General features: G+C 37.8%; 2 protein-coding genes across 5 annotated transcripts in view; one reads left to right on the top strand and one right to left on the bottom strand.

Annotated features, from left to right (window-relative positions):
• Window positions 1–17,837, top strand: part of LOC308617838 (filamin A-interacting protein 1-like) — a 30,529-nt gene extending 12,692 nt beyond the window's left edge. The window contains exons 2-5 of one of the 2 annotated variants that reach the window (XM_081235237.1): window positions 7,982–8,225; window positions 8,967–9,140; window positions 15,682–15,860; window positions 17,634–17,837. In XM_081235237.1, the coding sequence (XP_081091363.1) occupies window positions 7,983–8,225; window positions 8,967–9,140; window positions 15,682–15,860; window positions 17,634–17,766 (729 nt within the window). In that variant the 5' untranslated portion in view covers window position 7,982 and the 3' untranslated portion in view covers window positions 17,767–17,837. Of the gene's footprint in view, window positions 1–7,610; window positions 8,226–8,966; window positions 9,141–15,681; window positions 15,861–17,633 lie in introns of those variants that run through there. The other variant, XM_081235238.1, reaches the window with a different exon arrangement.
• The window catches only part of CMSS1 (cms1 ribosomal small subunit homolog), a 396,516-nt gene that overhangs the window by 258,978 nt on the left and 111,121 nt on the right, over window positions 1–26,417 (bottom strand). The window contains exon 1 of one of the 3 annotated variants that reach the window (XM_081235235.1): window positions 12,593–12,654. The exons of the other annotated variants lie outside the window; for them this stretch is intronic. Coding sequence (XP_081091361.1) covers window positions 12,593–12,650 — 58 coding nt within the window. The 5' untranslated portion in view covers window positions 12,651–12,654. Of the gene's footprint in view, window positions 1–12,592; window positions 12,655–26,417 lie in introns of those variants that run through there. 3 annotated transcript variants of the gene reach the window in all.

Raw genomic sequence — 26,417 nt, 5'->3', positions numbered from 1 at the left:
TATCAACAAAAGGGACATTAGTCCAGATACAAAAATAATCTTGCACATATTGGCTAATATGATAACTGACATAGTAGGTACTTCATAAATGTTTGTTGAATAACTTAATGTTGAACCAGGATTTTTTCCTTTACTATGTATGCCTTCTTATAAAACCCTAGGTAGATACAGCATAGTGATTTGCTGGACTCTGGAACCAGACTGTCCAAGTTAGGACCTGGCTCTGCCACTTTCTAGCAGTACAACCTTTGGCAAGTTACTTAACAGCTACAAGCCTCAGTTTCCTCTTTTGCAAAATGGAGATAAACAACAGTTTTTAAGAAGACTAAATGAGCTAATCAAAAGAAAGCATTTAGAACAGACTTGTATTTGGTAAGTACTGAATTTAATGTAAGCTACCATTATTATTACTTTCTTCTTTAAATTGGAGTAGTTTTGATTGGTTACCTCAACATCATAGTAAATGATCAAGACCAAAACCAATTTCTTTCACTGAACCTTTTTGAAGTTCTTTTATACAAGCAAAATATCCTCTTTCCGCCATTCAAACATGAAAATAAACAGGTACACAGAGACTAAATTATGTTTAGCACTCAATTATATAGAATAAACAGTTTTTGTTATCTAAAGATTAATAAAGAATGATTAAGAAAATTCAATTTTTATAGTAAAGAGTTGGCTAGGGGCATGTATATTGGGGGGAGGTGGTAGATAGAATAGGCCTCAATTGACATTTGGTCATTTTCTGTAACTAAATTAAGTAAATAATTGTAAATTCTCTACTAGTCCTTCTTCTTCATGAACATATCCTTACCAAGATACACCATGATTTTAACCAGCTTAAGCCAAAGAAAAACTGACCGAGGTCACCACATAGGAAAATAAAGTAGAATCCGCTTCGCAGGGCCAACTACACTGTATTTGTATCCATAGATACAAGACAACAGACAAGCAGAGAATTCTAAAGCGGGAAGTCCCAGGACCTCAGAGATAATCTAGTCTCAGGCGTAAATCCTGCAGTCAGGGGGACCCACTGGGGAGTAAGGAACAAGGTAGAGGTCAAGGCAAAGAACCCCCGGTCCTTGTTTCATCCTGAATGACCTCATGGGGCCAACCTAGACTAATATCCTCATTTTACAAGTGATAACCAGAGCTTTGCTAATTAAAAGCAGAGTTGAGATCAGAAGCCATGTTTCCTGATTCCCAGTCTATCACTCTCTTACAGTCCTCAAGGCTGCCATTCTATGGCTCTGAGAGTCACAGATAATCAATGCATTAGGCTGTGTTAAAATTGACAACTAAGCAGGTTTTCTCCTTGCAAAACCATCAGGCATTATGTCACTACCGACACTTTATGAAAAGAGTAAGGCATCATTATCTGGTATAAGCAAAAGCGACTTTCTATTCTGTTTCTTTTTTTTCTTTGTAACCTGAAAATCCCAAACCACTGTTGCCATTACAAAATTTTTCTTTTCCTCAGTATGCAAGGCCAAGCACAGATGCATTAAAAATTTGCCAAGAGAAACAATGAAGTCACTGATAATACAAAGCATGAAAGTATCATGAAATTCATGTCTGTGTTTTCTTCCACTCGATACTTAATTACTTCTCATTACTGATCATTTTGTGGTTGTTGGCAGAAGGGCAAGGAAACTCCACCATTGTAAACATGACGAGACACACACTCCTCAGTAGACCAGAAGTCTGCACACGATGGGTCTGTTCACAAACCCAGTGTGAGAGCCAGCAAGAATGTTGATGCTATTTTCCCTAGCCCTCAAAGAACACTGGTGGTTTCAGAAAAACTCTAATCAATTTAAAAAGAATAAACATGGTATAAAAATGTTTCAGGTCATTCCTTTTTTATCGCTTATAAATATCATCATTGGCAAATGATCTGTGCTCTCCTGGCAGATTTCACTCAACTCACTTTAAGAATGAGGTGAGAGGGAATATAGCGAATATTTTATAATAACTATAAACGGACTCTAACCTTTAAAAATTATGAATCACTATATTGTACACCTGTAACATATAATATTGTACATCAACTTTAACTCAATTAAAAAAAAAAAGAATGAGGTGAGGGAAGATAGAACATATACAGAGAACCATTCAGTTTTCTGTAGCAGTTCAGGGTTGCCTTAAACTCAAAGAGCACTACTTATGAGCAATGCTTAGCAAGCTACCCTGCTAAATAGAAACTTACATTATCTTGGAATTCTGGAAGGCACACCTTGGATAAGATTAGCGGTGGTAGAGGAATCTTTATTGATTAGTAGCAGAATACAAGTTGATTCTTAGCAGTAGGCTATTGTTCCACATATGAATATGTGGGTAAGAGGAAAGCACAGGAATGCATCACAGAAATCATAAAAATAACCTTACGCTTCCAGGAAACTAAAAGAAGTAAAGAACCAAATATATTTCACCCCTCTTTTAAACTAGATTTTTATTTGATTTTCACGGAAGTCTGAATCTGTGTGACAGACCTAGAGTTTTTCAAAGATGGCTGCAGTTAACTAACTCTTCCCCATCCTCTGCAATGTGACTCTGCAGCTCCTTCCATTAAGAAGCAAATCTATTTCCCCACTTCCTGAATTTGGGCTAGCCTTGTGCCGTTCTTTCACCAATAAAAATAAGGGCTTGGAGTCTCACACTCTTGAGATGCTGACCTGAGACCGCCATAAGGGGAAGCCTGGTCTAGCCTACCAGAGGTTGAAAGCCCATGCGGAGCAGAGATGAGATGATCCAGCTGAGATCTAGCCCAACAAGCTGACAGTCAGATATGGGAGTGAGCCCATCTTAGACCATTCACACCCAGCTGAGCTGCAAGATGACTGAAAATGCAGAGTGGCCCATACAATTTTGAGCCACTGTTATTTAGCAATGTTATCTAGGTTGTGGGATAGGCCACAAAATAGAAAGAGCAAACCATTCACTCTGTTGAACAGCCATTAGGTATGAAGCATCAGGTCAGAAACCCCATGAGACATATGAATGGAGACTATTAATATTTGGTGGAAGACATGGATGGCCCTGCCCTTCATGTGAGAACATATCTGTAAATAAAGTGGTATGTAATATTTATTTGTTTTAAACATATCTGGTCTACGTTAACAACCTTCCATTATGCCTATAGGCCAGAGCAATGATCTTTCTGAGGTGTTTAAGACAATCCAATGGGGTGGGAGAAAAATAATTAGATATCTTATTTTTTAATTAATATTTTCCTTTTTTCATATGTTTTCATAAGGTATATAGCATATATTAATATGCTAGTATTGGAATATTATTTATAAACACATAAATACACACATAAATACACACATAATGGGTTTTCCACAGTCATAAATCTTATATATCCTCAACCTTCTATCCCTACATAAAAATGTACTCCTTCTATGTCTTTGCTTTTCTCAAATAAATAAATCCTTCCTTGGCTACGTAGGGGATAGTCAGTGACAACTACTGCCACAGACTACTGTTCATCTGTACTGTAATTATTGATAAGTAATCTCTTCAGCAAGGCTATAAGCATTTTTCACACATGGTGTCTGTATCCATTTCAGACAGGGTGTCTACAGCCATCTGTCTTTGGCAGTACAGTATAATAGCATGACACATGATTTTTAAGAGCACAGGTTCTGGAGCCAGGTTGCCTGGATTCACATCCCAGGTCTGCCTATTATTAGCTGTGTAACCTTCATCTGTGCTTCCATTCCTTTGCTGTAGATGGAGATAATAATATTCCCTACCTCATAGGGTTGTTATAAGAATTGAATGAGTTAATAAATGTAAAATGCTTACAGGAATGCCTGGCATGTAGTAACTGCTCAGCAAGTATTAGCTGTCATCATCATTACCACCACCATCACCACCATCACTGTCTATCTCCAGCGTCTAATAGAGTAAATAAATGTGTGATGGAGGGAAGTAAGAAAGAACATGAGTTGTAGAGAAAACACATTATGTGGCTTGTTAAAAGTTTGAAAGTGAATGTTTTATTTCTCCAGATGGACACTGTAACTTCAAGGCAGGGTGTCCCACTAGTATCACTTGATAGTTAGTTTGTTACTGACGAATAAAATATGTAAATAATAAACACATAAGGCAATAAACACCTTCAAGTTCTGCTTTTACATCCTGATTGTTATGATGAGGCTATTGAAAATTCTCAGTTGAAAATTATTGCTGGGATTATTTCCTTAAGCACTGTCTTTTAACTGTGATCTCTCCTCTGGTGAAAATCAAAAGTCACAGGTCCATATGTAGTCCATATGTAGCATTAGGTTTCTATGGATTTCCTATAAGATGCGGACCCACAAACCCATGTCTTTTAAATATACTATTGATAATCTATGCTAAAAGAAAGGCAGAGTGGCAAGAATCATTATACATCCTAGGAGAAAGGGGGCCACAGAGATCACCTCCTCACCCCCCCTCACTTCACAATTCAGGGCACTGCCCTCAGAGAGCGTCAGTGTCTTAACTAATCCCACAGCTGATTTGTGACAGAATTCTTTTTACATGACTTCTGTCTAGTTCAGTGCACTCTTCATGATCCCAGATTTACGAACTATTTCCATAAACCTTACATTTGAAAATGTATCACTTGGGCTTCCCTGGTGGCGCAGTGGTTGAAAGTCCGCCTGCCGATGCAGGGGACACGGGTTTGTGCCCCGGTCCGGGAAGATCCCACATGCCGCGGAGCGGCTGGGCCCGTGAGCCATGGCCGCTGAGCCTGCGCATCCGGAGCCTGTGCTCCACAACGGGAGAGGCCACAATGGTGAGAGGCCCGCGTACCGCAAAAAAAAAAAAAAGAAAATGTATCACTTGTATTAGGGAAGTAAGGAAGCCACACCATAAATAACCAATTTAGTGCATGACACACAGTGGGCCTTCAATAAATGCTTGTTGAAGGATGGGTGGAGAGATGAATGGAGGCTTAGCTGGTTGGCTGTGAAGTCCTCAAGGTTCCTAAACCGTTCTACACTCAGGTTTCTCAAGTGGTGCCAGCAAGCTGGGAGTGATAAGAGTCACTTCTTAAACAGAGTACCCAAGAAAGACACAAAGCCATTCTTTCAATCTTCTTTTCTTTCTCCCTTTATTCACGGCTCACAACTCATTAGATGAAAGAGGTAATCAAATAAACTTGCTTCAATTCTTGAAATTTTTTTCTAACTATAAAGGTAATAGAGAAACACCATAAAATTGGGGGAATAAAAATAAAGTTAATAATAAAAGCTAATGTTTATTGAGTGACAATTTTGTATGAGGTATGTTGCAAACATTTGACATGTGTTGACTCAGTTAATCCTCACACCAACTTTAAGTTATAAATATACTACTACTATCATCCTCATTTTACAGATGAGAAAGGCACAGAGGTATTAAGTAACTTGTCCAGAGTTTTATAGCCAATAAGTAATGGAGTAGAGATTTGAACTCAGGCAGAGTGGTTCCAGAGTCCATGGTCTTAGCCATTCTTTTATACTGCCACTGTTCAAATTCTGCTTTCCAATGCAAATTATAAAGAAAAGAACTGATTTAAAAATTGATAAACTTGACTAAATTAAAATGTAAAACTTCTATACCACAAAAGACATAAAGTGAAAATGTAAGCTACAGACCAGAAAAGATAACATCAAAACATATAATCAACAAAACAGTAATTTATAGAGTATGTAATGAATTCCTACAAATTCATAAGAAAAAGACAAATAATACAAAAGAAAAATGGGCAAAGACTATGAACAAGCAATTTATGAAGAAATTCAAAGGGGCTCTAAACACATAAAAGGATGCCTGCTCTCATTAGTTATAGAATGCAAATTAAAAAGTCAGATACCATTTCACTTACCATATTGGTAAAAATTATAAATTCCCTAATAGCAAGCATTGATGAAGATACAGAGCAATGAGAACTCTTACACTCTGCTATAAATTGGTACTCCATTTAGGAGAGCCAAAATCCCATTCCTATACTGTAAAGAATACTACCTGAATAAATGGATGTTCACAGGAAAAAAAAAATGCACAAGAATGTTCACAGCTGCATTTTTTCTAATACTAAAAAAAGTAAACTATTTAAACATCCATCAACAGTAAAATGGATAAGTAAATGGTGGCCTATTCATATAATGCAATACTATATAGCAGTTAAATATGTAAAATAAGTAAAATGGAGCAAGAAAGAATCTCCAAAATATAGGATGAAAAAACATTTTCAGAATGATACATTCAATATGCTGTATTTACATTAGGTTTGAAAATCTGCAAAGCAATACTATATATTGCTCAGCAATATATATACATGCATTAAAAGTATAAAGTAAAGTATAAAACATGCGTGGGAATAATAAACACCAAATTCAAGATGGTTACTTCTGGGGAAGGGCGGGTATAGAGTGGGTTAAGGAAGAGGTACATAGGGGCTTCTACAATATCTATAATATCAATATTTTACTTAAAAAACTGTTTTCTAATGTATATAGTACATTAGGATTTTACAAATCTGTGTGCTAGCATGTAGTGATTCATTATATTTCCATATTTTTCTGTATGATTGACCTTTCCAGATTTTTTTTTTTTGGCCACGCTGTGTGCGGCATGTGGGATCCTAGTTCCCAGACCAGGGATTGAATGCGTGCCCCCTGCAGTAGAAGCGCAGAGTCCCAAGCGCTGGACCGTCAGGGAATTCCCTCCAGAATTTTAAAGAAATATTATTACAAATGAAAAGCAAGGTACCAATAATGATGAAAGGGACTTCCCTGGTGGTCCAGTGGTAAAGAATCCACCTTCCAATTCAGGGGACACGGGTTCCAACCCTGGTCGGGGAACTAAGATCCAACATACCACGGGGCAACTAAGCCCGAGTGCTGCCACTACAGAGCCCACGTGCCTTGGAGCCTGGGGGCCACAACTAGAGAGAAGCCCATACCACAACGAAGAGTCCACACCACAACCAAGAGCCTGTGCCGCAATGAAAGATCCCCACATGCCACAACTAAGACCTGACGCAGCCAAAAAAATATAAAAAATAAATAAATAAAATAAATAAATATAAAAAAAATAATGATGAAAGTTTCATGATTTGTAGGAATGAGTATAATTAACAATCTGCTTGAACATCACTGAAGCAGACTATAAGTTCACTTGATGTTTTCTCTTTCCATTACAAACCTCAAAGGTGGAAAAAATTATCTTGCTATTGTAAATTAATTTGGATAATTATATAATCAGATGTGGAACTAATATGTCCCTCAAATATTAATTTATTTTATATTGTTTTCATAATGGTTCAATACTATAGGCACTAGTGTTCTTATTTTGTAGATAAGGGTCCTAAATATAAATCCTTGACTTATCTGAGGTCAGGTCTGGAATTTTAGCAGAATGTCAAGGATACAGCCAGGGACCAAGCCTTCATTCCTTTAATATTAGAATTTACTGTCATAACAAAATAACCCAAAGTATTTTGTAATTCTGATGCCTCTCTCTTAAAGCACCAAAGGCTAAGAAATTTAAAAACTCTTTTTAAACTTCCACAAGGAAACACTATAATGTGAATCTGAAGAAAGTTAGAACAATTAGCAAATTTACCATTTTACAATTACGTTAAGTACGTCTTATGTAAGCACTTAGGCTTAGGTTGGAGGTATGACCCAGGTCCCTGAGGTGGAATGTTTGGCGGATGAAGTTCAAATACACAGTCTGTTTACCCATGGACATAAGTGGCCTTAATCAAAGCAGAACACATTTTTTAAAATGTTGATTTTAAAAACAGAAGTGTAAATAAGACTGTGATTTATGAATCTGCTAATGCCCTTCTCTGCTGTAGACTTCAGAAAGATCGAGTCTTTGGCTGTGGTAAATATAACGAGAGTGCAGACTTGTCAAAGCAGTAATAGGAGCTCTTATTAAAACTCTACTTCCACTAAGAGTTACAAATTGTCTTCCTTCTTTCCAGCCCTTAAAGAATGCGTTCCAGAAGCAGTGACACGGAGGCCTCAGCCCAAAAGCAATTTCCAAGACATAGTGAAGACTACAGTTTCCAAGGTCCTGAGGACATGAAGCAGAGACAGCAAGACAAAGACTCCACCAGTGAGTCGGATGCAATCCTTCCATATCCTAAGTCACAGAGTGGTAATGGCCACCAAGGAGAAGACCTCTCAAGAGACGACTTATTATTTCTTCTCAGCATTCTGGAGGGAGAACTGCAGGTCAGCTGGGTTAGAATTATCCCCCTCATGCTTCAAGGGGAAGGCTGCTTATGAATTTTGTGTGGTGGCTGCCACAGAAATAGATATTTGTGCTTCATACTTGTATATACATGAAAGCAAAGTACACATTCACAGAATTCTCTTCTGGCAGCATGAAGAGCAATTAATCACATCTAAAAGGGCTGTTGTTATGACATGCGATTGGCATGCACATTGTGAAAGGTCACATCCTCTGCCCATGCTGCTCACAAGCTTCAGTGCACAGGCACGTATGGGTAACAATAATAGCAGATGACTTCTGGACTGGTTTAAATAACAATAGGTGCTTTTGTACCTCACATAAACTGGCTCCTAGACTTGCCCTGGCATTACTAACCTATACAAAAAACTAAAACAGCTGCTACACATATAGGAGAATCTTATTTCCTATCCCTGAAAATGAAAATGCCAGTCCATTGAGGCATATCATGTTATCTGCTTGTCAAACACAATAAAAAATGTAGAGTCTCCCCATGTTGTATAGTGATCACTTTTAAAAACATTATTAATGTGTAACTAGACTGGAAGAAGGATGAAGTAAAGGGACATAGTTTTGCTACCTTTTCTAAAAGGTGCTATAACCAAATATGATTTGTTTATATTTGAAGGAGAAGAGAAAAAATACTCAACTACACAAGAAATCACTTGCAGAGACTGCTGGTAGATAAAGTGGGCTTTCTGAAATGCTTTTTGTTCCTGCAGGCTCGAGATGAAGTCATAGGCATTTTAAAGGCTGATAAAATGGACTTGGCTTTGCTGGAAGCTCAGTATGGGTTTGTCACTCCAAAAAAGGTGCTAGAAGCTCTCCAGCGAGATGCTTTTCAAGCAAAATCTGCCCCTTGGCAGGAGGACATCTATGAGAAACCAATGAATGAGGTATGTATCACATCAGGGGTGTGCACCGAGTAAGCTCACCAGCCAGTAAAGCACTAGGCCTGGCAGGTGAGCAGGACATGTAACTCCTTTTTCGATTATTTATAGTTGTATGTTTAAAATCTACCCCAGGTAGATAAATACTACATGTTCAACAGGAAAGAAAAGGAGAATAAATCATGTATGGGATGTTCCCACTGGGTTTGTTTCTTGACATCAGACTAAAACCTAACAAATGCAAGAGAATTCCTCTCTTTTTCTCTCTCCCCCTCTTCCTCTCTTGTATAAACACATAGACACACAGACACACACAGATACACACAGAGAGACACACACACTCAGACCCAGACACACACACACACACACACACACAGAGGAATCTGCACTTCTTTTGGAGATCTGAAGGCAATAATAAAAAACAGATAAAGTTTAACCATAGAAGTTAATTTCTTTGAAAACACTGAAGTATTATGTCATAGAAATTCTGAGCATGAATGGAAATGATCTGAAGAATTATCCAGGAAACAGAGTTTTAGAAAGCATACATTTTAGATGAACACATATCCTCTTTTTCCTTCAAAAGTTTAATGACAGTAAAGACTTTTCTCCCACCAAGTATGCCCAACAATGACAATAGCAAAGATGAACAGTCTCAACACGGCCACCACTGCACAAAGATACTGCACTGCTTGCTCTTTTACTTGCTGACATTTCTGAAACTCCTTGGCATCCTTATTTTGTTCTTCTATTTTCTTCTGAGACCTCAATGGAAAATTTCATAACTTTTCATTTTTATAAAAAGTAAACAACTAGGAGCATAAGTTAAGGCTAGAGAGAGTGAAAGCAAATTTTGGGCAAATTTCCCCTACATACGCTCTGGCAACCTACCTCAGGACTGACCTCTAATGTCCTTGCTATTCTTGTCTTGGGTGTCTCATGACAGAAGCCTACCATCTTGCCAAATTGTGAAGGAGTTTGGTCATATGGATCTGCTTCTCTGAGGGGTGAGGGTGAGGATGAGACCACCCAAAGTCTGTTGATTGCACTTTAATCCAAATTTTAAACAAGAGGAGCCGAAGCCTCATTCAAGTCAATAGTGTTAAAACTGTATTCTGGCTCCCAACACAGTGACTGTGAAACAGCATTAAGCACAAATTCCCCAATCAGTATAAGTGCAAATGCAAGTTAATTATCACTGAACATATACTCACAAAACTCCACAAATGGCACAACCCCTCAACACTTCAGAGTAAAATGAAACAGAATAATTCCAAACTTATCCTGAAATCAGTAGGAAAAGTTTTAGTTACTTTTGTAAGTAAATAATTCTATTGTACACAGGCAAAACTGGAAACACCCTCTCTGCAAATGCTTGCAATCCTAACTCTGCAAAGTGTCCCTAAAAGTTATCCATAATTCGGCCCTGCTTTATAAATCCAACCTTCCTTGATTACTCAACTAACAGATACCCCTACACACACACACACACACACACACTTCTTACATTCCCATCTCCATGATTTGTCCGTTTTCTTCTCTTGCCTACTTCCCCCTGATAGACTTCTCTCCTCAGCTACCAGTCTCTCCCAGTCCCTTGAAGCCCCTATAATTCTATCTACCCAACAACCCAGTTGCCTACCCTTTTCCTCTATCTAGGAAGTAATGGGTGAGGGGGGATATCCAGAAAATAAACAATAAAGGGAAATTCTGACTAGGAGTCCCTAGATAGGGCTGAAGAAAAGAAAGAAAGTGGGGTGTTATCACTAAGACCATACCGGGGGGCACCCTAATTACATCAGGGTAAGGATGTGCATGCTAAAAATTTATTATTTTGTTTTCCTCCATCTTCCTCCTTTTATTTTCCTCATAATGTTCTTTTTAAAAAATGTGAAAAATCTCAACCATGTCTAGGGTAAACTAAAGGGGATTTATTTATTCATAAGGCAAAATACCTCAGAAAAACAAACTGTTCTCAGCTATGTCATATGTTAGGAACACTGACTTAAGGTGGAGGCCTGCAAGCTAGAAAAAAGGATGTGGATGGGGAGAGAGGGAGGGAAAAACTCAGAGTCTAGAACAGTTTTAACCTCCTATTCCTTTCCAACCTAGGCTTCTATACTAAAAGTTACCTTAAAAAAGATACTTGAGTTAATGGCCTAACATATTCTTAGTTCTTCCAAAAAAGATATCAAGAAAAATATAACAACAGTTTGGATTTATCAAGGTACTATAATAAAAGAATCTGCATACCTTATTAGCATTACCTTAGGGCAATTCTTAAAGTATTGATACTTATTTTAAGCAACTATATAGTTCAGCTTTTAAATTTCATTTCATAATTTTCATTGTATAAAAATAGTTGTGCTTCCTGTCTTCAGGGTGCTTAATGTCTCTTTTAAGAGTGACAGACAACAAGTGATCACACAATAAGTATATAATACACACTATGTTAATTTTTGTGGTGAAAACCACAAAGCACTATGAGGGAGTATAATGGGGGATCGAATTGAGATAGAAGAATCAGGAAAGCCAAGTTCCAGAGAATGAGTAGGGGTTCCTCAAGTAGAACATAAAGAAATTCCATTTCCAGAAACATTGTGGATGACATATCATGAAATCATATCACTAAAAAATACATAAAAACATTAGATAAAATATCTAGCATACTCTTAAGTACATGGATGAGCTTTACATGGAGCTAGAGAAATCCTGAAGCCAAGAACTAGAAAGGGCAATTTCCTCAGACTAGCTTCTGGCTCCACATATTTTCAATCTTTCTCTTCTATAATCCACAAACTTCCAGTGCTAGGAACCAAAAGACATATTCATTTTGCAGTATAGCCTCTAGCTTTTCACTTCTGACCATGGCTGGGTGAGCTGGCACACCCAGAATGCTACCAAGATGGACAGTAGACAGGTAGATTGTGAGAGTGACCTGAAGCTCAGTAGATGACCAAATAAGAATGACACAGGACTATCACCATTCAGGATGACAGTAAAACAAGGAAGGGCTTTCAGAAGAGTCCGGTAGGGGTCACACAGAGACAAGAATCACGCCCCCATTTCCAGTATCTGAGATACTGAGGCAGTGTGAGAATGAGCAGTCTCTATTTTAGGATTCTAGCATTATCCAGGAAAACCAGGTTTCAGTAAAGACAGGGAAGAAGATGGGACATTTTATGAATAGCATATTTGGTTACCTTTGATCTACTAAAACAGCCAAATAATTTCTCTACTGTCTGAACTAGCTTTATCTCTACTAGTATATTCAGGGTAATCAAAGAAAAAGACAATCTTCAAAGAGCCAACGAAAAAGAACAAAGAGAACCAAAGCCATAACTCACAAAGACGATAAAGCCCTAAATTAGGGTGGTTTGTGACTCAGGAGCTATTAAAACAAAGGTCATTATTCTTTCCTAAACATATATTAAGCAACCAAAAGCAAAAAGACTGACCATCTCTCTGTCCTTCATTCTCTTTGACCACGGGAGAATCCAACCTATTGGAACACATTGGACTTCCATCATCCTAGGCAAGGAGTTGGATTGTATCAGTGGTTGTGGGCAGGATATGACATCAGGGAGGCTAAAATGATAAGCTTGTCATTGCACAGTAAACATTAATGAGTTATCTTTTTAACCTTTCTTCCACTGACACTCCCTAAAGTGACTGAGTCTTCCTGTTTTCTTCCCCAGGCTTCATTCAATCCACAAGTGGGGCTAGATCAAAAAGGGGCAGTGGTTCTTTGATAGTCCCTTAGTGCTTAATGATACACCACCTTATACTGCTCCTAGTTGTTTAGTGTGTATATCTTATCTGCCTAGTAAGAGTATAAGCATTGAGACTTTAAAATTCTCCCATGGCAACTATCATAGTACTAAATACATATAGCATAATAGACGCTTAATAAATAGTTGTTGCCTTGAGAAAACTGTGGCAATACAATTGATCTTAGAAATCAAGCCCAACCACTATATTTATAATAGAAAAACCTTAAGTACACAACGGTTAAGTGGCTTGGCCAAGCACACACACACAATTGGTGGAAAATGAAATGAGTACAGACAAGCTCAGGTCCATCATTTGATCTGTAGGAATGAAGAAGAGACTGAATTGAGAACTGGCATATTTTCTAAGAGGCATTTTGGGTATGGAGAAACAAAGGCACAGAAAAGAACTTCAAGAATAAGCTAAAACATATCTAGAATCACTTACACTTTCTTTGGGAACCTTCCCTCTGCAAGGTCCCTACTTGACACCATTCCAATTTCTGCTGTTGACAAACATGAGGTCCTTAGCACCAAACAGCATGCAATAAATATAGGCCATTCTTCAAGAGTCATGGAAGGTGAGAGAAGGAAAACCCAGAGAATTAGACATTTCACTGATATGAAGGAACAAATAATTCTACCCAGGCTTGACCAGAGAAAGCCATAAGGGAAGAACAGGAAAAGTTTTGGATGGAAGGGGAAAAAGGTTTCTATGTCCCGGCACTGAAAAAAGCAGTCTTGAAGCACCACGGTGTGTTCTAAGAACTACCTGAAGTCTGGCGTGGCTAAAGGCTGGGTGAGAAAGACGGGAAGGTATGGAATGAGAATGGGGTGGAAGTGTCAGGAGGCCAGATGGTGAGAAACCTTTCAGCTCTGAATAGGAGAGTGGAGTAATCCCACTGTGTAAGACTGTGCTGTCACTGATGAGGACAGGCTGGATGGGGGTGAGGCTGAAGGAAGGGAGAGCCCTTAGGAGATTATGTAACAACGGGCAATGATTCTTTCCAACCTTCCTTCCTTGTACCTACAAACAAACAAACAAGCAAACAAACAAAATAAGGAGGAAAAACACAATGGAAAGCAATAGTAGATTAACTAAACCTCCTCTTTCCTCTTTTTGGGCTGAACTAAGTTTAATATTCATGTCCATACAACTACAAGAAGCTATCTGAGGAAGTTTCCTTTATGAAGCCTCCCTTAGTCATTCATTTATGCTTTACTAAATACCTATTATAATTATTCTAGGGCCGATCTTGTGATAAATTGAATGTTCCTCTAAGTCAAATGTCAAGCTCCCTAAATTAAGGCTGATTCTATTACTATTTCACTCTCAAATTCTAAAAGCAGTTGATTTGAATTTCCCTTATAATGCAGTCTAATGTTTGGGCAACTGGAAGGAGTTTTCAGAGAACTGTTGTTGCTTGAGACCCAGGACAATTAACGCTACAACCTCCCTCTCAGAGGATGGTCATTAGTTAAAAGTGACTCTGCCAGCAAGCAATACAACTTAGCAATTTCAGCTTCCACAAAAGGCTTGGTCACATTAATTAAAAATCATCACCTATAAGACATAATGAAGTATTTTGTGTGTGTTAAGGCACCATTATAAACCCATATTAGAAAACTAGACAACCAGCCTAAGCGTTTAGAGGTCAGTTGGGTTCTGTATGCTGGGACACCTTTATTCCCTTCTTTTTCTGAAATCATTTGGCCATTTTTGTGCTTTGGATTCCTAGTTAAGTATGTGCTTTTTAAGGATGTACGATTTAAACTGGCTTCAAATTCAGAGTCATAGATTTTCAGTCTTTTACAATAAAGGCAAAGGGCAAAATCAACCAATATTATCAGTTATAGTTTAGTATTTAATCTAGACAGTCACATGCTTTCAAAACCATGTTCTTAAATGGATTTTAATTTATCACTGGTCAAAGATCCTGAAGCACTTTTGTTTTAATCAGTCTACCTCCCTCTTTTCTTTCTTGATTCCTTGCTTGCTTATTTTGTTTTCAATCTGTAAGCATATACTGGGCACCTACTATAAGCAAAGCACTCTATTAGATGTTAAGAATTTAAGAAAAATAGAATGTAGGCCCTGCTTTCAGGGAGTTCACAGTCTAGTAGAGGAGACAAAAGTAAATAAGACACAGGGTAATTGTTTTATAATAGAGATATAAGTAGGCCACGGAAACCAGAAAGCACTTGGTGTTTACACCAGGTCTATACCAACACAGAATTGATTAACAAGAATTTGAAAAAAATACACAAACACCTTTATGAATAATGCACTGAAAAACAGACCATGGATCCAAGAGATGTACGTGGGCAGAGTACTTTAGGGAGGGCTGGGCAGCTAGGGAAGTGGCAGAATCAAACATTGTACAAGGATTCCTTTACTTTCCATCATTCCTCTGATATGGTTTCCCTGGAGAGAAAAGGAAGTGGCAGAAAGGGGATATGGAGAAATTGGTCAGATATTTACAGAGGAGCCAATGTTTCTTTCTGGTTAAAAAAAAAAAATGATGACATGGGAACTACGATCCCACAAGCCACGTGGTGTGGCCAAAAAAAAAAAAAAGATGACAGTAAGAAAGTTACATTTGTGTTGAAACATCAAAAAGTATCAATTAACAAGAGTAATGATAAAAAACTAAACAAGGAAATCATAAACCCACTGTTGAATTAATTTGTTAAAACTTGGATATTTCTAAAAGAGGGAGAGATGGCAGTATTATGAATGATTTGTACTTAGACTATTAATGCATTTTCTTTTGTAGTTGGACAAAGTTGTGGAAAAACATAAGGATTCTCACAGACGAATCCTGGAACAGCTTTTAACGGTAGAAAAATCTCACAGGCAAACCATATTAGAGTTGGAGGAAGAAAAGAGAAAACATAAAGAATACGTGGAGAAGAGTGATGAATTCATAAGCTTGCTAGAACAGGAACGTGAAAGGTAAGGCTACTTTGGACAAGACAGTGACCTATTCTGCAAATTCTTACTAACCTCTCACTATGCGCTGGGCATTATACCAAAGGATACAGGGATACAAGGTAAATATGACAACCTCTGGTCTCAAAAATCTCATGGTCCAGAGTGAGGAAAAGGATATGTTTAAAAATAATATCAATACAATGCAAGAATAACCAGGTGTGATAGGACTGTGGAAACATAAATGCTGGGCACCTGATTCTACAAGGGAGTGCCCTGTGAAAGCTGCAGAGAGGAGGTAACGGGTCTAGTCCCTGTGCCAACAAGAATGGAGACCACGTACAAGGCAGGGGCAGGAGTAAGTGCCACAGCATAGAGGTAAGACAAGAGTATGGGTACTGAGGGAACTCAAGCTTTCTACATGGCTACAGCACAGGGTGTGAGAAAAGGAAAGGCTAGACACGAGCAGCTGGATTTTATACTGTTGGCAAGAAGGAGCAAATGACAAATTATGAGAAGGAGAATGAGTTATCAGGGATGCTTTCTTAAGGAACCATTAAGGAAAGACGGGAAGAAAGACAGGGGCAGGTATGTGTTCCAACGGCTATAGGGTTAGGGAGGATGGGGCATAACAAGAATTACTTACGACGCATAGTCAATATGAATCAGTGACTAATGTGACTAGAGAGCAGAGCAAGGAAAACAGGAAGTTATACTCCTCGTTCTTCACCAAGGTACAGAAAGCAGGAATGGGGCACAGCTTTTTGTTGCTGCAGGATTTCTGGTTGGGGAGATAGTTCAAAAGATGGAAGGGGTCCTGTTTTAGACAAGTTGAGCATGAGGTACCTGGTGTATTCCAATGTTCAGTGGGGAGAAGGATGTGTCTAAACAGACAACCCACTGTTGGAAATATAGGTCTGGAAAAGGTTGGGCTGATGATGTGTATTTGCAGCCAGTGATAGCTGAAGCTATGGGTGTTGGTGTGGTGAGGAGAGAGAATTTTGAGATGGGAACTCTAGAAAACAGCACAACAACCCATCAAGTTAGGGTTTTCCTCCAGAAAAATGGGTCAAGAAAGGAAGCTGAGAAGGAATGAAGAATGGTGGAGGATTAGACGAACTAGAAGAGAAAGCAAGGAACCAAGCAAGGGAAGACTTTCAAGAAAGAGTGAGCAAACAGCACCAGATAATACAGAAAAGGATGACCACATATCCCAAGATGGCAACAAGGAAGACACTGAAGAACTTAATGAGCCCTTTCAATAAAACAGTGAAGGCAGAAGCCAAATCGCAATACTTTGAAGAATAAATAAGAAATGAGAACATAGAAGCTTAAAATGTGAACTAGTATTTAGAGAAGCTTGGCTACAAAAAGGGAGAAAATGGTTGGTAAACATTTTATAACCATATGGAAAGCAGGTTATTTTGCTCCACTTTGACCCTCTGTTCTGAATTACCATAGAAAGTATGAACATCCATATTAAATTGAAAGAACAATGACTCCTCTCTATTAATACTGCAAAGATAGAAAATAACCAATCTTAGTAATGTCAAATTTTTACTGGACCTTCATGTCACTTTTGTTATTCCATGTATACTTCTCTTATGAGTTACAGAGCTAATGATGCTAGATTCTAACAATCACAGAAAAATACAGAAAAAAAAATACTGTGAGTTCCCTTTTCTAAAATACTAGTAGTCTCAACTGTTTTATTTGATTACTTACAATTCATATTTTGACTAGGTAATCAAAGTTACATAATAGCTACACTAATGACAAACTTTCATTTCTTTTCAGTGCACTTCATGGTAGTCGTCAGAACACTAGAGATTCAATGGCCCTCACATCCAGTTTCTTTTTCTACATTCATCAGGGGTTTGTTTTCTACTCACTACATAGAGAGGGGGTCTTGTTACCTTGCCTCTCATGAACCTGAAATATCTTCAGGGGCAGATTAAAGGAGCAAAATAAGTCTGGCATCAAGGGAAGATTTGGCTCAGACCTTACAGTATAAGATTTGTTATTCAATGAGACAATGTCATATTAAATATTATTTCGAACCCTTGTGATTTGGCACCTGTGGCCTCATTTGGCCTCCAAAACTTATTTGGCACTAACTTGTTGAACACAGACACTTCCTTTCATCTCTCATTATTATGACCATTTATTGACCATGGTCAGAGTGCTGCCTGCCATAGAACAAAGAGGTACTGGAGGTCCCTGCCCCGGGGGCTTAACCACGTTAATGGAGAAGGCAAGAGGATACAGATTTAGGGTGGAAATGTGAAAGGCTGTTGGTGGTATAGTTCTAATATTCACCATTGTCTCTCTGCTATCTTCTGGAGGAAGGCTGAGGAGCGCTACCCAGAAGTAACACTGTAAAGCTGGTAGGCAGATGGTGAAGATTATTTAAATCAAGAGAGCAAAGAGGAACAACACTGAGATATGAGAACAAAAGAGCACTAGGAATACAGGCCACGGGCTAGAGGAAAAGGAAAATAGTGGGATGAATGTAAATTGTACACCAAGGAATCAGTATATTAAGAACGGTATTTCTACATGTATCAAAGTAGTTTAAGAGGGAGAATTTAAAAGATCACATTTTTTAGCCATATAGGACGCAAAGGTATTTTGTCTTGAAGAATAATGAAAGTAAACAAACCATTACCAAAAAATAGGAAAAAATGACTGGAGTGATTCTCATTCCCTGTTTAGCCACTCCAGAAGATATGGGAATATTCAGCTATTTCTGTTTGCCCAGGAACAGCTTCCAGATGGAACTCTTCGGGTGTGAGAATGCTAAGGCTCTTCTTGACTCACATGATACACAGACAATTCTCCGGCTCCATCTGTACATCACAATTCCCATATCTTGGCACTGCTGGTGCACTGGCCCTTCCTGGCCCCCCTGCTTGTAGCAGGGAGACTGTGGGCCTCATGAGGCATAACTGACTTCCACTTGCTTTAAGGCCGTGTGCATAAAAATACTAAATGAACACCATCTAACAAAGAGGTGGGGGAAACTAATAATTTCAGGTAAATATATACAGAGGAGGTGCTTACACAAGAGGTAAAATACCATTCATGTGTCTCATTCTCTGACAACAAATGACAGAACACAAACCTAACTTTAGTGAGAGTACTTCCTCTCCAACATGCAGCCACCCTTCACAAAAGCAAGACTAATTTATTCTAAGGAGTCAAAGAATAATGTTTACTTCCTTCCTCAAACAAAGTGATGTAAGCCACTCCCGAATCAGTGACCCTCAGTACAAAGAAAGAAAGAAAGAATATCATAACCCCCATAAACGTGGTTTGAGTGAATATAACTATAAAGGACTATCTGATTGAAACTCTGAAAAATACTGTGAAAGTTTAGTGATCGTATTTTTAGTGTTAGATAATATCTACTTGGAAAGAAAATAAAAATTAAGAAATACACGATTGAGATAGTTAATGAGACCTTAGAGGGTGTAATAATGGATTTCAAATTAAGGCTCAATTTCTGTGTTTTCTTCGGAGAATTCATTTTATGTGGAAAACCCTAAAGGAGACTGATGTCACACATTGAGTTTAGGCCAAAATGTTTGCCAAGTGATGTCGCTGTCATAATCAGTAAACAGTTGGCTTTCCCACTGCAGGAGGGTGGGGGCAGGGAACAGCTCAGGAAACCCTGTTCCCAAGCGCGTTAATGCAAAGTTTCCTTCGCTGTAATCTGTGCAGTTTGGTCTGTCCATAAAATAATTATAGCGACATTTCATGACAACCTTCTGTTCACTGACCAGCTCCAATGTGTGGATGTGTGTGTCACTGATGACCTGAATTATGTACTTGGCTGAATTACAAGTGGCGTCTATGTGAAAGGTTTTATACAAAAGCAATGCCAGTAATTTTTGGCCTTTCTGGATGGCTTCACAGGAAAGCCAAAACAAAAATCACTTTTAGTCAGTGCAATTTTGCAAAATTTTCCCATAAGTGAAATGCCAATTTTGTCTGTACTTTCAAAAAAGCTTGCATAATTTTTTTCCTTTTTCAGTTTCAATGGGGGAAAAGGCTGTGAAGGAAAAAAAAAAAAGAGTTTCCTTTTTTTGAAACCATGCTTTCTTTTTTAGAACACTGAAACGAACCATGTATACGAACCATATATATTACTGCATTTCTGGCCTTGAAACCACTGAAGTGGGAAACAAATATTGGTATGGCAACTCTGTCTAAAAATGTGACTTCAACTATGGATTTTTTTAAAGCTTTAAATTACTTTTCATAATATCTTGGCCAAGTAGATTAGCACTGTTAATTCTGGTTTCATAAAGCAGGACTTCAAATGGTAGCTTCTCAAGAGCGACATAGGAAGGAAGGAGTCACAGGCAGAATTAATTTCTTGCTCCTGTCCTAAGCAGATGTGACTAGATAGAATAGTGGCTCAAGGGGCAGAAGGGCCTTTGCAGGAAAGTCAGCAGGGACCCAGCTTCAAGGTTGTTGCCTTGACCATACCTTAGACTAAGACCTTAGTAAAGAACAAAGTGTTTCCCCCGTCCCTTTGGCTGAAGCAACTTTATAACGAAAGATTTCCATCATCAACTCTTTTCTACTATGACAGGCCTGTTTTCTAGATGGGCACCAGGAAAGGTGAGTGAAACACTGAGCTATATTTGACCCTCCTGTTAACTGAGTATATTGGATTACTTTCAAAGGCTTCTCTCAAAAAACATCAAATCTTCTTTCTAGAGGCTTTGGATACTCCCCTGAAATATAAATATATAAATTTAAATATATAAATGAATAAGTGTATTAATCTATCTAATTTTTTAGGTAGTTTAACTAACTAGTTAGCTATTTAGTGCTGCTTGCCATTCATTCATTCACTAAAACAAAACCCAAAAAACCCCCAAACTAAATACAAACAAAAAACGCCCCAATTAATTAAATGCCTGCTACATGCCAGGTCCTGTGCTAGATCCTAGGTGAAGTAGGTAGATGTGTTCATCACTGACATAAAACCCCAACTCATTTGTGCATGTGTAAAACAGAGACACCACTGTAGACTTTCATGATTTGATACTAATGCTTCCAGGGCACTATGAGATCATGATAGATAGGAAAAAAAGGCACCAATATGGTACAAAAACTTAATACATGAAATACTTATGAAAATAAAACATTCAGGAGAACTCAATAAACACATTAAACTAGAGTACTTTACTAGAGAATTCAATATCTTGCAACTATTGCCATTAGGCTTTTCAATTTCTTTGGTCTTAAACCTCAGCTTTTAAGAATATCCCATGAAGCATAACACAGTGGGCATAAGGTTTTTTAAAAATAAATAAACTAAGTCTACTTTTTAAAAATCATATTTGGAAAGCCAGCAGTTTTAAATTTCATGCACACTAAACTATTGTTGTAGAATGCATTGTACTCAAATGCAATCATTTCCTTTCAGTTTTCTGGCAAGGAGTTATATGTATTACATACTCTCAAGGCTATGTCTTGCAAGTTGTGAAATGGATGCCAGATCTCCATTTGACCTTTGTCATCGGTATCCAGTTCTTTGTTAGAACAAAATGGAGACCACCACAAACACATATTTGATATTATAATTCTACAGAAAATCACAATGTGATCAGCCTAGTGTTCATATACCTCAGACCTAATAGGGTCTGGGTGGGGATGCAGAGCGATTACCTCACAAGGATACCAAAAAACCCATTTAGGACTGTACATCATAACTTAACTTTCAACAGATGTCACAAAACCATACCCTTGTAACTGCACAATTCAGTGGTTTCTATACAAAACCATTTAATTATAGAGGTTAAAATTTGGATAGAGTGATGATGCTATTTTATTGCTGTTCCTTCCCAGAAAGCTGAACTAAACTTTACAAATAATATTGGGTGTGTATGTGTATATACAATGATTAGTGAATTTACTGCTCACAAAAGAATACTACAAATGTTAAAAAGCAGTCTAAAAGGAAACAGAACGAGCACAGTGAAGAATGAACTGGGAACTTGGAGATCGGGGACTCTGGTCTGCAGACTGGATCTGCAGCTCGTGTGTTAGTAACCCTGGGCAAATTCCATTTCTCCAATCTTGTATGTAAAAAAAAAAATAGGACAGGCTTACATCATTTGTGTGTCTCAGATCTAAAAATCTGTGATTATGTGATTGTTACGAATAAGCAACTTTTACTTCAAGCCTATGATTCTAACCCACACTATCAAAAGAGGTCAGTGAGAATGACAGCACCTCAACCACCAACTTCAAATCCAAGTCTGCAGTATTTCCATTCTTAAAGTATATCTAGATTTAGGTACATCCTATTGCTTCTTCAATGTCACATATTCAAACCTGAACTTATCATCTTTGTAAATCCAGGTCAATTTACAACTTTTCTATTCTTGTTTATTCCATCACAGTGAATCAATCTATCAGATAATCATAAAGAATTATGGAGATCTCTGAATCCTAAATTTAAATCAGAAAAGACGTAGCAATCTAGACCAACCCTCTAATTTTTGAATAGTGAAAAGTGAGGCCTATCAAGACTCAGCTAGAAACCTCCAAATCTTGCTGCTAAACAGCAGCAGAGCCAGACCAGAAGCTAGCTCTCCTGATAACATATTCGGCACTGTTCTCCCCAGAATCATTACTAGGTGCTCAAGCCTTGTGCTTGGTATTGTGGGAAATCTAAAGAAATTTAAGACATAATTACAATACAATTGAAAAGATAAGACCCTCATAAAGTAATCTATAGATGATTCAGGTGTTCATTCTGTGGTACTGACACTGCCGTTGCAACATTATAAAAGGTCAGTCAAAAGGATATTAAGGACTGTAATTATCCAACAGCCCGCATTGCCCTAGGAGAATGCAGGACATACAGTAAGCCCTGGATAAATATATCTAACTGGCTCATAGTTACTAGCTTAACAGCCCTATAAAACAGGAAGCCAAAGACTGAATGTGGAAAGGCAACCTCAAACTTCTGTTCCATCTGACTATAAAATGTAAAGAGGAAGAAGAGTCATTAAACCATATCAAAATAGAAAATTTTGCCTCATAAATGGAAATCAAGGTGGAACATTAGAATTAAGCTGTATCCTGAATTTGTGACTTGTACGTAAACTTTCCTGGCAAACGTATATTATTCCTCATGAGAAGATGAAGCCAAACGGCTTTGGCCAGCCATGACAATGGGAGATGTCTGGCACAAATGATGAGTAAATATCACTGCACAGAAAGGCCTTTCCTTGGAAGGGTGTAGGGTATTGGAGTTAAAAGCATAGACCCTGGAGTCAGAACCAACAAGAGTTTGAAGCATGGTCCCATCCTCTCATCTGGTCCTACTAGCTATTTGACCTTGAACGAAGTACTTAGTTTCTGTAATTCTCAGTTTCACTATCTGTTAAAAAAAATGATATGGATCTCACAAGTTCTTACAATTACTAAATTATATAATGCGTAAAAAAGTGCTAAGTTGGGCTTCCCTGGTGGCGCAGTGGTTGAGAGTCCACCTGCCGATGCAGGGGACACGGGTTCGTGCCCCGGTCTGGGAAGATTCCACATGCCGCGGAGCGGCTGGGCCCGTGAGCCATGGCCGCTGAGCCTGCACGTCCGGAGCCTGTGCTCCGCAACAGGAGAGGCCACAGCAGTGAGAGGCCCGCGTACCACAAAAAAAAAAAAAAAAAAAGTGCTAAGTATCGTGTCTGACACTCAGTAAGCATTAGCATCTTTCTTCAAATTTGCCTTTCTTCAAATTAGTTCATTTGTATACTCTGTGCCACACCACTGGGCATTTTATGGATTGCCAGGAAGGTACCTAACTGGACCCTATGCTGGGTGCTAAGGATGTGATGATGAATAAAAACTTTCAAGGGACATACCCTTCAGTATGGGGAACAAAGACACAAAAACAAGTGCAATGTTGTGTTACAGATGCAATGACAACTGAGAATACAGAGCAGGCACAAGTGAAGGATCATTATCTAGGCCTGGTTGTATCTTATTTGCTTCAGAGTAGGGGTATTGGCTGAATGTCGTAATGATCTAACACTGTAACACCGAGCTGGACACTATAGTACTCAAAAACTTTTTTTCCCCCCCAAACCATGGAGACCTATTTCCCCCTTTTGGGAATCATAAACAGAAAGGTTAATGCAATGATATTATGAAAAGCACAGCCTACCACATACTCAAAGTTAAGACTCACGCAAAATGATGGTTTTTAAGTGCACCAAAAGACTCCACTGTTCCTTGGGCCTGCCAGTGTCACAAGATCCCCACACTAATCACATCTTCTTGCCTAAAGGGATTCAGTGGACTTTTGATTTGTTTTGTTCACAGTTCCTTCTGTAGGGCCAAGAGCATGGAAAAGTATAATAAATATTTGTTGAATAAGTGACTAAAATGTAGAAAAAGTTGTTACATTTTAATTTATTATTTTCCATTAATATCTTCTCATAAATTAGCTTCTGGATTAGTTCTTTTCACTTAGCCCAGCTTTGGAGAATAGTATATAAAAGAAGTCAATTTTGATAGGGGAAGCAAAAATAAGCTTGAGAGCTTTCGGATTATCCTAGAGAGAGTAGATATAAAACAGGATGGGTCAAGGCACTGGAGGAGAGAATGATCCAAAAATGGGATTTTAAAGTTAAAAAACATAAGAAACATTAACTATTTAAAAAGCTAAAAATAACTCTCTCAATTCATACTTTGCATAGTTTTTGTACCCTACATTTTCACTAATAAAAACATCATGAACATTTTCCTAAATCACCAACTACTCCTCAACACCGTAATTTTTAAGTACATGAATGTTACTGTGTCATATAGACGTAATTTATTTAACAAGCTCACTATTGTGGGCATTTAGGTTCCTTCTACTTTTTCACTCTTACAAAGTACACTATGATGAATAGCCTCATACTCCAGTTAATTTTTACACCCTCCTGATTGTTGCCTTAGAATAAATTTTTAGGTGTGGAATTGCTGGGTCAAAAGTTACAAAACTTTTAAGGATTTTGAAAACTGTAGCTAAATTGCATTCTACAAATAGACTATTTATACTATCATGAGCAATGAAGGAGAGTACCCATTTCTTACTTCATAACTTTGCCTGGGACTAATCTTGAATCTGACCTCATTTAAAACATGATGTTAAAAAGTATGTAAAGTTCATAACATGAATCAGACTTTCCCACTGACTTAGGCTTTAGTTTTAGAGATGTGTTACTTCTGACAAAAAAAATTCTAACATATCACCAAAAACATACTCAAACATAACATTTTCTTGAAAGAATATTTTGCCATTGTCAATATAATTTCAGTATATTTCCTTTTCCCCAACAAATTCAGATTTTGATGGCCTATCATCACTGATGTTCCAAAACACTGCTTCTGTTGCTCTTTCTCTGAAAGGTCTGAAACCTCCTCTCTCTGTATAATCTCACACAAGACTTAGAGTCCAAATTCAGAATCCTGGCTCACCTTTCCCACCACATGACGAATTTGGCAATAGTTCATAATGCTTATAGTACTGGCCTTACGTAGACAAGTTTGACTTGTTTAACACTGTGGAATCCAAAGTTCACTTTGTCAAATTCCCCTTTAATAATTTGGTTGGTTAGGAGTACGTGAGAATTCCATAACAATTTCTCCTATTCAACTCAATTTCTACTCGCCAATTCTCACTTCCTCATGTATCCTCCCTATTTATCATGCATAATACATTATGCCCATAGTATTTTCCCATTTATTTCCATGACTTTCCTGATGACAGCGTGAAATATTTGAGATGCCTGGTGAACAGGTAATTTATATCTTCAGAAGATGTTTCAGAAGAAACATATTTGCAGGATTTATGAGGCTGAGTACGTGTTTTCTTCAAAATAATTAATTTCTACCTCACAGTTTGTCACTTTATATTATGCTTTTTTTTTTGTTCTCAGTACATATGACATTCAAGGCATTTCATGCCATAACAAACACTGGAACATATATATATATACACATATATATATAAATATATATATGTATATATGTATATGTATATGTATATATATATGTAAAGAAAAAAGTTAGGAAAAAAGAGAATCATGTGTGGCTGTCACAACACTGTTTAGTAAACATTTCCTTCAAAGATATCAGAGAGATCTCAAAATGCAATATTCATCAGTAATGCCGTTAGTGAGGACCAAATATAAGTGGCAATTAAAAAGACCATTTCCCTGTGGGGCACATCTGTCATTTGCTTTATGTCAAATTACTTCTTACTCTAAACAGATTTGTCGATTAATCAAATTCCAGCTAATAATCTACTCAAGAACACTCCAGCTGTTTTATACACATACTTCCAAACATGATAGCATTAAGCCATTAGGACAGCACTTAGATTAAATGAATGGTCTTTTTATGTGTTTATTTACAGAGACAAAGATGGAGAACCCCCCTGTGGCTTCTTCATGTAGAAGAATTCAGTGGCTTACTCTCAACATTCCTTTGAAAGATAAGATTTTTATCAATAAACAAAGAGGCACAAAATAACAAAAATGTTGGAAGGGGGAAAAAATCACTCCT

Source organism: Mesoplodon bidens, assembly GCF_964165515.1.
Source record: "Mesoplodon bidens genome assembly, chromosome: 5".
NCBI classification, from domain to species: Eukaryota; Metazoa; Chordata; class Mammalia; order Artiodactyla; family Ziphiidae; genus Mesoplodon; species Mesoplodon bidens.
Note: the sequence above shows the minus strand (reverse complement) of the source record. Positions and strands in the feature narration are given on the sequence as shown.